Source organism: Ciconia boyciana, chromosome 4, assembly GCF_034638445.1.
Source record: "Ciconia boyciana chromosome 4, ASM3463844v1, whole genome shotgun sequence".
NCBI lineage: Eukaryota > Metazoa > Chordata > Aves > Ciconiiformes > Ciconiidae > Ciconia > Ciconia boyciana.
In genome coordinates, this window is record NC_132937.1 from 73,691,263 (window position 1) to 73,707,524 (window position 16,262).

The window sequence follows — 16,262 nt, forward strand, 5'->3', positions numbered from 1 at the left end:
CGCCCCGGCTATGCCAATGAGGGTCGAGCACCGCCCGGCGGTAAAGCCAATCAGCGAGCGGCGGCGGCGGGGCTACCGGAACTCGCCGCGTGAGCCTTGGGCTCGAGCCAATCAGCGCCAAGAGTGTCGTTACGCCCCGGGGGAGGGGCGCGTCGCCGAGGGCGGGCGGGAGGCGGCTCGCGGGAGGCGGTTCGCCCCTCCAGCGCCTCTCTCCACCCAGGCCTCGGGGTCCGGCCTCCGGCCTGGCTTCTTACGTACGCAGCGCCCGGCCTGGCAGGTCCGGTCGGTACCGTCAGGCCTCTGCTGCCGCGTCAGGGAGCGACCAGCATTTGGTCCGCGGCAGGGACTGACTTTCCCTCGCATTTCTGTCAGACCACCGCGTTAAGTGAAGCTGGGTTGGCTTCCTGCCAAAGGACAGGCGCTCCTCTTCCATCTAGTGCAGCCAAGATAGCGATCCAGTGTAAATGCCAGTGCCAACACAACACCGAGCCATCGGCATCCTGGAGACAAACCTGAACCTGCAAAATAAGTCAATAAAAACATCAGTTGTTTTCTGTTGTGATTCTGTGCGTTTTCTGTCTGGTATTGGGAAGCTTAAATTAGCGTAATTTCAAGTACCATATATTATATTCACCGTATATTGACAAAAGTGGTTTTTTGAAACACAGTGCTATCTGATACACGTGATTTTTTGACAAAGTTACTTTGATCAGTTGCTGTATCTGGTTTATCATAGAAATCTGCAAATAGCTTATTGGCACAGCAGAGGGTAAGGGGAGGGAAAAATGATGTAGAAAGGAGAAAATTACACTAGCAGCTCTTAAGCTAGTGCAGTTGTTGCAGGAGGTACTTGTTAAGCACCAGTTACATGTTGCCTATAAGTCTATGTGTATGTTTCATGGTACATTAGAGGTATGCCATCCAGGCTTATGTTATAATCCCATTTAAACATGTTTCAGAAGGTGGCCAAATTCAGAGAAGAGTGTAACTCTGCAAGTCAATTGTTTCCTATGTGAATTTAACAGTGTCAGAAAAACTGCATGTTGAGTTACACTTTTTTCCCCACTGTCAACGTCATTTGCTAGGGAAAAAGAAGCAAGCAAGCTCACGCCATATGACAAAAAGCTCCCTTCACCTCACTTAGTCAATTAAAACATGTGACAGGTTTCTCCTCTGAAAACTCAGAATCTAGCATGGCAGGAGGCTGGACTTCCCTTAATTTTGTCTTCTAGGAGAAACACAGCAAGGTTCTTTATTTTAAATAATCTCCAGCAGCCACAGGAAAACTAAAGAATTGAGATAACAGCAGTAAGCAGACCCGTAATTCACAACAGGAGACTATAAAAATGAAACCATCACAAAATGTATGCCATGCTCTCACAGAAACTTGCTGACTTTGTCCCATGATTTCTTCTAACAACACACTCCCATGTGCATTTTCATCACTCTTCTTTCCTTGTATGTAAACAAGAGTGGAATATCTCCCTGCTTCCCTTTAACTGTGAATAGTGAATTTTGTATGACAACCTAGCAACTTCCTCTTTCGCTCTTCCACTGCCTCTTAGCCCTGTGGGGGATTTCTGATGACTTAATGCCACCAACAGAAACAGAATATTGTGATTTAAAATGAAAAGCAGATCTGGTTACTTGCTTGTCCTAAAATTGCAGAATAGGGATGAAGGCATACGAAATATAAGCAGAATTACAAGTTTGCAAATGGCCCAAGAAAGTTGTTATCTGTGTTCCATCAGAACAGGTAACTTAATGTTATTGGCTTTAGATGCAAAGGAAAATACAGTGAGTCATTAGATCTTTTTTGATGATGAATTCCAAAATTTGTATGCGATCTATAATTCAGCTGCAAAATACTTTTGCACTATCAAAGCTATTAGTTTTTTCCTGCTTTTTTTACCCTGCAGAAGAAGTCAAGATACCTCCTTTTCTAAAGGCAGATGTCACTGCTTAGAGACCACTACAGAACATAAGAGTAAGACCCTTTGTAATTCATCCATAGTGGTTTGTTGATGTGTCACACTGAGGAGAAGAGTTTATTACAGGAATGTTACATGAATAAACCTTCATGGAAAGACTAAAAGGCAATCAGACTACAAAAGACTTTCAAGATGGTTCTGTTTCTCTCCAACTTTTGAAAGAGGATGACATACAATTTCCATTTCTAAATATACTGAGATCTATTTTAAAAGTAGTTTAAAAAGATGTTTTCAAGCATTTAGATTGCAGTTCTGCACTTCCAACATTAAGGAAATCATTGCAAGAGTAGTGGGGTTTTTACTGACTCCTTCAGAATGTTTTTGACTAAAGAAATTAAATATTTAGTAGAACAGATGTTTCCAAGCAGAAAATGTAAATGCAAGTCCTTCCAACTGTCTGGAAGCATGTAGATGAGAAAGGCATTGTACAACTGATATCTGGACATGAACCACATCTCAGGAAATCTCTCTGACTAGAACCTCATTGTGCAAGAGCCAACAGTTAATGGCAATGAGAAGGTGAGGGCACATAATGACTAGGGTCTGGTCCAGGTCCATTGAAATCAACTAAGAGGTTCCTTCAACCTGCTGATGATTAGGGACCTTCAAGCTATAGACAGAAGTTAGAAAAAACCTAGCTTTTAAGTTACAAGAACGTAGTATTTCATAACTAGACTCCTGTATCTGAAAGATGGTAGCTACTTTGTCTGATTGCTACTCCTCTGCAAGTTACAGGAGCCAAAAAGAACTGGTTTGAGAGGCACATAAAGCTAACAGCATCTGTCTGCTTCACAGCAGCTACCCTGCGCATCAGTTAACATCAGTCTGGAAGCTCTCTCAAAGCAGATTTGTAGAGATCACTGCATGTACGCTGACTTGGGCAGTTACAGCTACAAATAACAGTTCTACTGAATAGGTTTATGAAGACTAAAGCCCACAAAGAAAACATGCTTACACTTCACTCTCCTCCAATTTAAGTCCATCTGCACTACATATGCATGCTGCAGCTGTTCACCTTGTTTTGACAGGGCTGGAATTAAAGCTAAGCCAGGGTCTATAACTCATATTGGCATTAACAGCTTGAATAAGCCAGATGCCCCCTCTGCCTACCTTGGAAGAGCAGAGAGCAGTTCACACGTTCAGACAATCAAACTGGAGACACAAGTTTATTGCTACAACACCCAAGACAGGCTAGCCTTTAAATAGATGTAATTCTCATCTCCAGAAGGAAGGCGGTTGTTTCATGAGAGATGCGCTTTGGGAAGCATTGACTCACCAGCTAGGTGAGAAGGCTTGAAGGGTCTCGCCCTTACTTCATATGCATATTGAAAAACATGTGTCTTCTGCTTATTACCGGAATATTACATGAGTAAACCTTCATGGAAAGACTAAAAGGCAATCAGACTACAAAAGACTTTCAGGATGGTTGTATCTCTCCATTCTTTGAAAGAGGATGACATATAATGGCCTCCAGTACCACAGCAAGCCAACACTGCTTTCAGTTTACCATGCTGATTTGTTTCCATGAGAATTTGACTGGATGGAGTAAAGAGGAGACACTGCTGGTAGTGTCTGCTATGTTAAACACAAACGTCCCAAGATAAGAGGTGCAGCTGCTTTCCAAAGAACACCCAGAAGTAGAAGGTAAAGTAAGAAATGTACCTACGACTAATAAACATGTGGTGCAGCTACTTTTTGTTGCTGTTACAGCTGTATCTCTAATCATCACAGCTGCTGGTACTGGTATTCAAGCAGAATCTGAATAAGCAGATAGAGATTGTTCCACACCTAAGGGAAGCACAGAGCTGCACAAAGATGAGTGGAACAGAGGGACAGACTGTCAGAGCAGAACAGCAGGAAGTAATATGACAAGAGATCAGGGAGGAGTGATATAAAGAGGCAGGTTTGCAAATATGGGGACAAGGTGCTTGAAATAATATGAATTACAGAAGAAGCAATACCATGAAGGTAAAGTCCTGGGAACATGAGATTGTGAAACTCCATTTTGAATGGATTGAGTGGGGCTAAAGAACCCAGAGAAGAGAATGCAATGTAGAGGGTTTTTATAAGGAATTAGACATTAAGGGTGGATTTTTTATCAAAAGAAGTGGCAGGTGAGTCACAGAATTGCTTAGGCTGGTTAGTCCAACCTGCTTGCTCAAGCAGGGTCAGCAAGAGCAGGCTTCCAAGGACTGTCTCCAGTCTGGTTTTGAGTATTCTCCACAGATGAAGACTGCACAACCTCTCTGGACAACCTGTTCCAGTGTTTGACAACCCTCCCAGTAAAAAAGTGTTTTCTTGTGGTCAGATTGAATTTCTTTTGTTTTGGTTTTATTTTTTTAATTTTTATTTTATTTTTAATTTGTGCCATTGGCTGCACTACTGAAAAGAGCCTGGCTCCTTCTTCTTCATTTTGTCCCAGCAGGTACTTGTACACACTGATAAGATCCCCCTCAGCCATCACTTCTCCAGGCTAAAGAGTCCCAGCTGTATGCCTCTCCTCATAAGAAAGATGTTTCAGTCCCTTAAGCACCTTTGTGGTCCTGCCCTGGACTTACTCCAGTATGTCCATGTCTTTGTTGTACTGTGGGCACAAAACTGAATCCAGCACTCCAGATGTGCTGAGTACAGAGGAAGGATCACTTTCCTTGACATGCTGGCAATGGTCTTCCTAATGCAGCCCAGGATGCTGCTGGCCTTCTTCATCGTGAAGGGCATATTGCTGGCAGATGGTCAACTTCTTGTCCTCAAGGACCCCAAGGTCCTTCTTTGCAGAGCTACTCTCCAGCTGCTCAGCCCCCAGCATGTACTGATGCCTGGAGTTATTCTTACCCCAATGTTAAGACTTAGTATTTCCCATTGTTGAACTTCATGAGATTCCTTTCTGCCCAATTCTCCAGCCTATCAAGGTCCCTCTGAGTGGCAGCACAACCCTCTGGTGTAACAGCCACTCCTCCTGGTTTTATATCATCTGTGAACTTGCTGAAGTGGCACTCTGCCCCATCATCCAGGTCATTACCAAGAAGGTAAACAGTATTGGCCCCAGTATCAATCCCTGAGGTATAACACTAGTGACTTGCTTACAAGTTCACTTTGTGCCACTTATCACAATCTCTGGGCCTGGTTGTTCAGCCAGTTTTCAGTTCACCTCACTGTCCATTCATTTTACCCATACTTTGTCAGCTTGTCTACTAGGACGTTGTGAAAGTGTTAAAAGCCCTACTAAAGCCAAGGTAAACAGCATCCCACTGCTCTCCACTCATCCAACAAGCTAGTCAGCTCACTGTGGAAGGTTATCAGGTTGGTCAAGCATGACTTCCCCTTTGTAAATCCACGCTGACTGCTCCTGATCACTTTCTTATCCTTCCTGAGATTGGAAATGGTGTCCAGGATTAACTGCTCCATTAGCTTCCCACAGATTCACGTAAAGCTGCTTGGCCTGTCGTCCCCTTGATCTTCTTTTTTGCCCTTCCGGAAGATAGGTGTGACACTTGCGCTCTTACAGTCTTGAGGAACACTCACAATTACCATGGCCTTTCAAAGATTATCAAGAGTGGCCTCCCAATGACATTAGTCAGCTTTCTCAGCACTCGTGGGTGCAACCCGTCAGGTCCTAGGGACTTCCGTATGTCATTTGTGTAAGTGCTCCCTAAACTGGTCCTCCTCCACCCAGGGTAAGTCTTCCTTGCTGCAGACTTTTTCTCTGATTGCAGAGCCTTGGGATTCCTGAAGGGTAGGATCATTTGCTTACAGCAGAACTAATAAGGTGCTCCAAATTTACTCGTAATCCAAGGTGGAGTGTCTGATTTAGGTGCATACAAATCCAGTACAGAGATAGGTGTCTTTCTGATAGTGAAACAATAGCATGTGGCTCCCCACAGATCATATTTCCTTAGAAGCACAAGGAAAAGTAGGACTGGCTTTTTGATGCCGTTTCCATGTGTTTTCTTAAGAGCATCTGCTTTTCTGAAAGGAGGAAGCAAAATCAGAGGAAATGCACAGAGAAAAGCTACTCCTACAGCATGTCCCATTTCCATGAAGATGGTGAGGGTCAACATGTTTGTGTTATTAGAGAGCTATATGAAATAAATAACAAGAGAGAATGTGCTTAAAGGCTCCATTTTAGTTCTTGGTACAAAATCCATTAATTATCAAGAAGAAGAAGCAATATGTAGAGACAGAAGAAAAAATTACCTATTTGCGGGCATTTCTGGAACACATTTGCAAGTCAGCTGATTGACTCCCCTTTTCAGGTTAAAGGCTCATTACCAGGAGGAAAAAAAATCTTACCACATAGAACAGGTGAAGCCTGTAAGAAGCCCCAAATCCTTGGCCTATTAAATTTGTTTAATCTGCTCTCCTCTGGCATCCATGCTAACAAGGAAGATGACTGATGTCATTGTGAGGCCACTCAATCATCTTTGAAAGGTCATGGCAATTGAGAGAGTTCCTTAAGACTGGAAGAGAGCAATTGTCATTCGTATCTTCAAGAACAAGTTCACAGAAAAACCTTTTGAATTTTCACTAGTGAAAGATAACACAGAAGTCCTGATTCTGCAAAGCAGTGATGTGTTTGACTTCATAGTTTCTTGTCCTTTTAGAATGCCCTGCATGTCAAGTTCTTCCATCCAAAGGAAGACTTGTCAGCTTGCCTGACAGAACTGACCTGAGAGAAAAAGTAGTTTTCCACAGAGGATAACTTCCCAGCACATCTGATCAAACTGATTGCAACTGTGCAGGTACTAAGCCCCTATCTTGCCATTCTATGACCTCACCCTCATCTTCTCTGACATAACTGAAGGGACCTATTTAATTTACAGCAGAAATTGTAAATTCTCCCAACAGTCTAAGAAGCATTGAGTGAAAAATCTCCCTTCAATAGTATATAAAAAAATTCATTCACTAAATTGTTTTCCATGAAGTTTTCTGGACAATCTCTATTATACCTTTGTTCTACAGATTGGATTCCCGAGGCTCCTTCTTCACACTACACTCTCTGAGTCCTTCAGTATCACTGATGGTGGAACTTCTGCAACTCCTACTGTAGTAAATCAATTGAAATATTAGCAAAGAATCTAATACTTCTTCCATGGACTAAATTCCTGTTGGCTTCCTTAGAAAAAATAAAGCAGTGGCCTTTTCTTGATTTGATTTGTAGACACAAAAGCATTCCATGAGGTGCAGAATGAGTATCTCACCTTGCCCAAACCCAACACAGGTCACAAATGCCCGAGAAGAATCTGGCTGCATAGAAATAACTCATGCAAGAAAGCTACTACAAATAACTCCTTAATTATGAGTCTATTTCTGCTGTAAACTATTTGTCAAAGTGTGATTTTTTAAATTGGCTTAATTGACCCCTAAAATGAATGACAGTCACTTGAAGAAAAGGGATTGTTGAAGTACACGCTGAGTAGAAATCACAACTTACTGCATACTGTTGCAAGGTAAGGAAGTCAAGTGAAGAAGGTCTTGGTACAAGTGAAAAGTCATTCTTTATTGACAGGTATTTTTTTTTTTTTAACCTTTCCAAATTAACTGCAATTTTTAGAAGAACTTTCAAAGGTAGTTTGACTGTATGGGAAACTGAGTAGTCAAGAACTTCTGAAGGATCTGACAGAATTTTCCCATTTCTCTGCTTTCTGGTGTAGTCAGAAGGTATTTGGACTGAGAGAATATTCCTGAGGTCATCTTTCATCTGCATAAACAATGCCTCCATACAGAAGGGACCTCCTTGTGATCTCCAACTGAGCACACTGCATGCAAGAAATCTAAAGTGCAGGTATTTAGTAATATCACAACCATGTTCATGAATTTGCTCACTTCTTTTTCTGCAAGTTGATATAAAAAAATATTTTTTTTGAGCTGTGCACACTCAGGGTGTTCTGTGGAAAAGACAACAACAGGTTTATGGTTGAATTCAGTATGGAAGGTGAGGTATTGCACCATTTTCCCTGTCTGAGTGTCAAAGTAATCTACCATCTGAACATATAGGAAACACCCATTCAGCTGCCTTGTAACAACATAAATTAACTTGACTTTTTTCCCATGGTGATCAAGGCGTCAGCATACATAGGAATGCTTATTTTCTCAGAGTCCAGTTCTTTTTCCTCCCATGACCGTTCTTGCAAGTATTAAAGACCTATTTCCTTGCATCAGCACAATCCCCAAGGGAGTACACTACTCCTCCACAGATCACCGTGATGTGGAAGACCAACCCTGTAGGCACTACCTCAGTCCAGGAATTGTTTTCTATGTCACATCCCTGAGCTGTCTTTGAGGTAGTGATCTGGTCTGTTATTCCTCCAGGGACACTAACTGCTAATGTTGCACTAGGAGCAGCTGTTTTACCTGGCATCTCTGTCAGTTTCAGCCACATGTAAACAAAACACATAAGCTCAGAAGTATAAGCAAAACCCTCATCATTAACTCTTACATCCTCTTTCTGGCCTCCTAAAATCATTACAGAGTCAATTAATGACCCCTTCCTCTGGAAAACAAAGCAGTCTTCAAGCATGTTCTTGCTTCCTGTCACTCAAAATCATTTCCATCTGATCCAGAGGGCCAGAATGACTGTTGAGCGTCAGCATGTCATGGCTGGTAGCCACCAGTGTATTGGCTGAGACCCCCAGGTAAGTGGATGTAAGCAAAAATCTTATTGGAATACATTTAACTTTCTTCTTTCCTGAATTTCACTTACTAGATCAGGGCCAGGAAAGCCTGATTATCATTCTGTACATGGAGATCATCCTCCTTGAAAAGCCTGCCATGTATCTGACAGGGGCTGAGCATGAGTTCTGAAGCATGCACAAGTCCCTGCATAGGCACTGTTCACCACCTCTTTAAGCTCACACATGTAGGCTATGAGCATGTAGAACAGGCAACTTTTCTCCACAAGGGACCTGAGGATAAAAACAGAGCTGTGAGCTTTCATGGAATCATACTTGAACTACATTGCCACTTTCAGCAGTTCCTCCATATTATTTTGATATGTTGTTCCTTTTCTGTGAACTGCATCTTCCCACATTTAGTCTTGCAAGTCCAAGGCAGTATGAGCTTTCAGACACCAGTTGTTATGGTGAGATGCATGGTGTCATAAAATATAGCTTCTATAACACACTACGCTACAGGTATTGAAGTGTTGAGGGGAACACAATCTATCAGCTAGGGCTATCTGTAAAGTTCTAGCATGAGAATACAGAGCAGGTCAAATAAGAGGTAGAATGATTAATAAAATGAGGCTCTTTTCTCGTGAACCTCCTTTCTCAGCAGTCTGGAGTAAAACAACTAGATCTATATGTAGTGTGTCAGAGAAAATCAGTACTGCCCCACAGTAGGGAGCACAGATTGAACACTGGCAAGAGCAGGATCTGGCACAGCGTTGGCAGGGACTGTGAGTGCTGGCCTCCCAAAGAAGTAAGTTTATTAGGTAACTGCTAGCAGGAAATACATCCTGTCTTCTGCTTGCCAAGTTATCTACCTAAGTTACTTTTCCGAGGAAATATTAGGATTTTGAAAGGCCACATAAGAGGAACCCAAACTGCACTCTATAGATGCAGACCAAGGGAGTGACATCTGCTAGAATGCTACTTCGTACTGCCTTGCAGCCCCGACAAGTATTTTTGAGTGGTGGACAGAAATATGGCTAGTTTAAGCTTCTCGGACTCTCTCATCTTTACCAGCCATCATATGTATTTCAGCATCAAGAATGCCAGGTGCTTATCTGAGGTAGGTGGTATGATCTCAGTCTCTCCCCTCCATGCTCATTCCATAGAGGTATTTAACACCATCTGTCCATAAAGAACAGGCCCAATTGACCTTCACCTCCAAGAGCAATGGTGCACAAGGATTTCTTTCCAAGGTGCTGGAAGCCTGAACTGTATGTCAGGACCTGAAGCTGTTGTTCATTGTGCTTTCTAAGCTGTTGGAGACAAGCAACAGGATCCAGATTCAAGATGTCCCTCTCACAATGGGAGTGAATGCAAATTGTGAGAACTTGTGAATAAAATGTACAAACCAATTGGGAATGGGTTCAGCTATGACCTCAGCTCACAGATGGCAGTGATGAGGCATGTGAGGTCAAGCTGCAATGTCAGCCAGGCAGGCCAGGAAGCTGAGGTGTAGACCAGCACTCCTGCAGAACCACTGAGGCAAGATTGACAGCCCTGGGCTAAACTGACTTGGGGATTACCGGGCCCATGGACCCTGACACTAAGTATTCTGTTTATTCTCACCATTTTGTGTGTCACCCCGGGCTTTCTGCACCACATACTTTTCAACTGCTACTCTGACAACATATTTATTCATTTTTATCCTATGGCTCTCCCTTGTGCCTTTTACAAGTGTGGAAGCTTTTTAAAGTAATAATTTACTTTTACACACATCTCAGCAAGGTGAGAGAGAATTATTCCTCCCCCTCTCTGCCCTCAGTTTACAGTGTACACTCCTCCCTCCTCCGCCCCTACAGAGTAGAACTGAAGTACAATAAGATTAGAGTGGACAGTGTCTATTTATTCCCAATGCCAATTCAGAGATGCCAAAGACCAGGTATTTTATATACATGATGTTGGTTCAGCAGACTTCTTCTACTGATTTGAGCTGCAAGAATTCAACACTTCTGTAAACTAAATCATAATGCCTTAAATAAGCCAGCCATAAGATAAAGAATTCAAATTGGCAATTAGATGTGAAAAGCTTGTTGTAGTGATTTGCCCAGTATCACCAAGCAACTTGGTGGCAAATACAGAGTGAATCAGAACTGACTCAGTTTAGGCATCAGCTTTTCTCTTCCCTAAAGCTTTGATCACTATCAGCCTGCTATCTTCTAAAACACAGAATATACAGACTTTAGGACAGTCACCTCAAGTGCACTTAGTACAGGCTGGGGCAAGATTCCTTTTGGGGGGGGATATTTTGCTCACTGTTCTATAAGTATGCTAAAAGAGGCAAGATGATGACTGAAAAACAATCTTAAAACTAGCAGCCCTTACCTTCTGAGGTTTTTATAGCCCTAAATATGTGCTTTGTGTCATAGCCCTAATCACATGCATTGTCAAATCAAAAAGCAGTGTGTTCCAGTGATATGCACAGGGTTGGAACATATAGATCTCTGCTCCTTCAGCACGGGAAATAACTGAAGGAGAGGAGACAGTTGTGCTGAAGAAGGGAGAAAATATGCTGATGGCAGGCCTCTGGTTAAATTCAAGATCTTTACCTTTTGAATGTGTTCTAATGGATCACAGCCCTTCACCTGTGACTTTTTAAGAAAAAGATGATGTTTAACATCATCTGTTCTGTATCCTTCACTGTGTCTCTCCTGCCTTTTTCTCAAGCAGACTCCTTATTCCTAGTCCCATATGTCTCATAACTCATCCCACTAGGGAAAGGCTCTTTGAGTTTCATGACTCAGTCCCCTCAACTGCTGTTTCCAGCAGCATTTCTCATGAAACCAGTGTCCTTCAAGTTCCCTTGTCCCACACCTTTCAGTCCAGCTTCTTGGGTTCCTCAGCTCTTGGGCTTCACCCTATTCTTCCCAGTCCACTGACCCAGTATCAGCCAGTGCCACTCTTTATTCTCTCACTGTTCCCTAGTTTCTCCTTATATCTTTTCCCTTCTGAATCCCTTCCCACCTCTGTTACCCTTACTCACTGGTGTCAGTCACAGTTGTCTTTCTCACACCATCCCAGCCACCCCCTCCAAATACTTTATCAAGTCTCAGTCTCCCTCTTCTTCCCTGTGGAAGTAATTTAAACAGTCAATTTAAACTCAAGATCTGGTGACAGGATAAGTTCATACATTACTGCAATTTACTAAACATCTAATCATTCAAATAGATGTTTGAATGATTCAGAATCATTCAAAATCTAGAATAATTCAAAATTATTCTTGCAAGAGAAAGTTGCACAAAGCAAAAGGGAAACATGCTGGTAATCTTGGCTAGTCAGAACTTGTGTGGACTCTTAAGATGCTGTGCTGCAATAGAGAAAATCTATAGAAAACAAATTCTTGCTGTCACCACAAGGAGGTATACTGCCTGTGACTGTTCTCTGGGTGGCCCATTAAAAATGACACTGCCATTGCTAGTAAGAAACATAATGCTAGCCTTGCAAGGCCACAGAACTGGTGGGCCGTTAGGCTTGTTATCAGCTTGTGCGAATTTGCAGTGCAAACTGAAGCCTGGTACCAGGTATCTTTTGTTATGATGTGGAGTTTAAGTGTGGGATAATACCAGATCTTGAAAATATGTGCACAGGCTGAAAATGGAGGCCACAAGACTGTAAACATCTCACTGCCAGTTAGCTTCTGATTATAGAAGAATTATAACCTTAAGAGCTGGGAACACTGCTTTAGATATAACAAAGAGGACAAAGAAGCAGACAAACAACAGGATAAGGTAAATGGTGTGGCCAGGGGAAATTAACACCCACTGGCATTGCACAGGATATAGTCCAAGGAAAGGAGACCAAGGACTTAAAATCCACTGAGAAACTCAAACATTTTATAAATGGACTAGATCTTGATATTTGAAAGGAATTGCTGCTGGCAAATGGTCATCATCACTGATCATCATGGAATTATTTTCCTACAAACTGTGTCAAAGCTGCAAGCACATTACCTGCTTCAATGACCATGACTCTTTCAAAGGTCTTTTGTCATGCCAGCCAAGCTCCAGGACTGTCTAGAAGTCTGTGTTGGAGTGCATAAACTACAGGCACTTGTCTCAAGCTCTGTAATTCCTGAATAAAGTGTTATTGCATGTAAATTCAATTTGGCTAGTGTGATAACTACCACTGTACAACTATCACACTCTGATCAGCCCTGAAGTGGTCAGGCAATTGGACTAGATGATTGTTGTACGCCCCTTCCAACTGGAACTGTTCTCTTCTGTTCTATTCTGCTCTATTCTATTCTATTCTAAAGTATACTTCTCATTATTGTACACAGATACATCCGTAAAATCCTCAGTGTGAGATGGCTCTCCCACAGAAATAAAAGACAACCCTCCAACAGAACCAGGGTTTTAGGCATCACACAGGGTTTCACAGAATACAATTTTGGAATCGGTGTTACCACACCCTCATCAGGAAGTAAGTGGTAGATAGTATAAGATTGCCTGAGCTGGAATAGCTCTCTCACTGTTCCACAGTTTCTGTACTTCTATTATTTGTTTCTTGCTTTTAGGCTTTACATTAGAATTATAGATGTATAGCTGCATATCCTCTTACTTCCAATTCTACTGCTTTAATACAGTATAAAAAAAAGCACAGGGGCTCAATCTTCTGTCATTTTAGACTATGATAGGCAAAATGGTATTCTGCCATTGTAAAATTATTCCAGAAGTTATTATTCTTACGTTAATTAACTTAATTACATTCTGGAGGCATCTTTTTCCTGCTTCTTTACCTGATGGTTGAACATGGAACTTGGCCCAAGAAAGAAGGGTGTGTCTGTTCTGTGGAGTTGGTGGTAAGCATTTGTGTAGGAAGAGCCTAGAGCACCTAATGAATTTCGAGGAACAAGCTGGGGCTTTGGGCTGCAAGCCGTATTGTTTAGTTGAGAAATGTCTCATATGCAAGTATAGTATATTAGAGTGTAAACTAAAATCAGCGAGATGTAGCACATTAGAGACTTGCTCCAAATATTACAATTAAGAAATACTTTCTTAATGAACTGCTCTTTCAATAAGCTAACTTTTGGGGGAAACTTCATTATAATTATTCTCAGCATTTATATGCATTCTGTATTAAGGTTACACTCACAAGTTGTTTTGCGCAGCCAGTAATAAGCGTGAGGTGTTTTAACAAATGCTTAGTTAATTTTTACAGTCTTAAAATTCAAGAGATGATGGTATGGCTTTCAACCCTATATAATTCCTGAAATTATATTATTATGGCCCCTTATGGGGTATATTAGTAATACCTGCAATATACTTTTAACTTTTTATTCTCTCTCTGGAAACTGTTCATAAACAAACATACAAAGTATGTATTACCCATTACACAAAATGTAACCATTTTTGTAGGGACTATATTTTACTCACATCTCTTTCTGTAACTGTGGTTCAGCACCCCTAAATAAGCTATGCCTGCATTTGTATCCACCTCTGACTGTAGTCCATGTAATTGACCAGTAGAAATGGCTAATACAGGTTCAGTTATCATGAAACTTTCCTGGCTATGAAATAGCCTCCAAATTGACCTGTTTCTAGAGAACTGTTTGTTTTTGTATGGATACACACATTCCTGCTTTTTATATTGTCTTCAATACATAAGCAAACAAAGCAAAAAATGGTATTTATACAGTGTCTTCTTCCCACCATCATTTCCAGGTGTCAGTGCATTATAAAAGGCAGCATCCATTCTGTGTGTCACTTCAGCACTGATGTATCATGGTGTACTGCTCCTCAAGGGCATTTCTGGTTTGAAATGGAGGCAATTTCTTAGGCTGTCTCTCACATAGTACTACACAGTTGAGAGTATGGTGGTTGTGTTCAAGTAGTCACTGTTACTGCAGTCTCTCCTCAGGGAACAGCCAATACCAGCAAAAAGACTTACTACACTACTATAAGTGCAATTGTGCAAAGAACAGTATGTAGTGCTAATATTGTGTGTAGGTGAGGCCTTAAGACCCAATTCAGCTTCACCCCACAAAAAAGACATGTACCACAAAATCATAATAAATGGAATTACTGATTTTCAGTTCCATTAAAACCTCACAGACTGGCTCAGAATGTCAGAAGTGTGTCCGTATGTCTGTCAGAAGATGATTTTGGAGTAAGATACTCTCAGAAGTGGCCTTCATCTGATCACAGAAGTATGTGTAAACTATTTTTATTTCTCCAGCTCCTCCATATGGCCTACCTGAGGCATGGATTCAGGAGTGCTGAGAAAATGGGCTAAATCCCTGAACATGCTGGTTTTTGAAGAGTACCAAAACACAAGGCTATGATACACATATTCAGGTCTTTGGAGATAGCAAACCTTACCCTGGCTTATTTGACCAACAGATACAACACTGCTAAATTAATGTTCCTCCTCTTGCCCATTAAGGTATTTTTAAGGAGAAAATTATGTTCCTTTTTTACCACCTCAATAAGTTTTTTAATCCATTTGTTTACCATAGTGCCAATGGCCCTCTCTTCTCTTGAATCTCATGAGATTTCTGATATATTTTTGCATTTGTGCAGGATGGGTGCAAATAAACTTGTTATATACTTCTCTAGTCTTATCATGGGAAATACAGATTTTAAAAACTAAGCTGTATGACCTAGCAAAGTGTTGCCATTTAATTCCTCTGGGATAGGAAGTTTTCTTATGAAATTAATACATTGGCATCACTTTGAATACAAAGGGAAAGCAAGTAAGAGCATCCTGAATGTAAAAATGCAGAACATCCTCTAGTCAGAAATATTCAGCTTTCCAAAATATGTGCCATAAAAAAGTAGATTTCTCACCTTTCCTACTTTCTGAGAGTAGGAGTTGGGTGGTTGGTTCCCTTGTTTGTTTGTTTTTTCACAATACTTGGGCTTGCAGCAGCAGAACTGTTGAGACAGCTGCAGTGCTACATTTTATATCACCAGTATGTGGAAACCTTCCTGATATTCTCAGTCTCATTTCGAAGTTTAACTTTACTCTGATCACCAGAATTCCACTGGCATGGTCTCCTTTCCATTCTAGGAGCCCGATACTTTCAGTCTGTGTGTGTTCTTTGGTCATATCAGGGATTAATGACTAGGGTCAAGAGAGAGGACTGTAAGGACTCTCCTATCTTTCAGTGATTTTGATTGCTTAAGTGAACTGGCCATAACAAGTAATTTGAGCTCCTTACATAGCACAGTCAGCAGCTTCCAGTGGTGATAATTCCCTATATTCTACACATCTTCATCATATCTGGAACATTAGTTCTTAACTTTTGGAGTTTTTTGATCAAGCCTATTCCACCAACACCTAGCTTTGCAGCTCTCCAGCAGCTTGCGTCAAGTAGCCACTACCCACTTCACCTGGCCTTAATTCACCACCTGGATATTGCCTTTTAGTTATCAAAGAGGGGAATACCACAACGATCTCAACAGGGACCATTAATAACCTTCCAAATGTTCACTGGAAGGAGAGCTCCATGGTAAATGATTTTACATAACTGGTTCCATGAGATATGGTTGCTGTTTGATTATCTCCCATGGGTGCCAGTAATGCTACTCATCAGTGTTTACAAATTATGTTTAGAGTCCAAGAGATTTTTCCAGTTTGTTTTTTCTACAGGCCTGTTTTTTAA

The 16,262-nt window shown here is 41.5% G+C and overlaps 1 protein-coding gene across 1 annotated transcript; it reads right to left on the reverse strand.

Annotated features, from left to right (window-relative positions):
- Positions 1-7,685: 7,685 nt before the first annotated feature.
- CCIN (calicin) lies at positions 7,686-8,925 on the reverse strand. The gene is given in 6 exon segments (XM_072860937.1): positions 7,686-8,021; positions 8,024-8,082; positions 8,085-8,490; positions 8,492-8,620; positions 8,622-8,772; positions 8,774-8,925. Coding segments are annotated over 6 exon segments (1,233 nt in total).
- Positions 8,926-16,262: the final 7,337 nt, after the last annotated feature.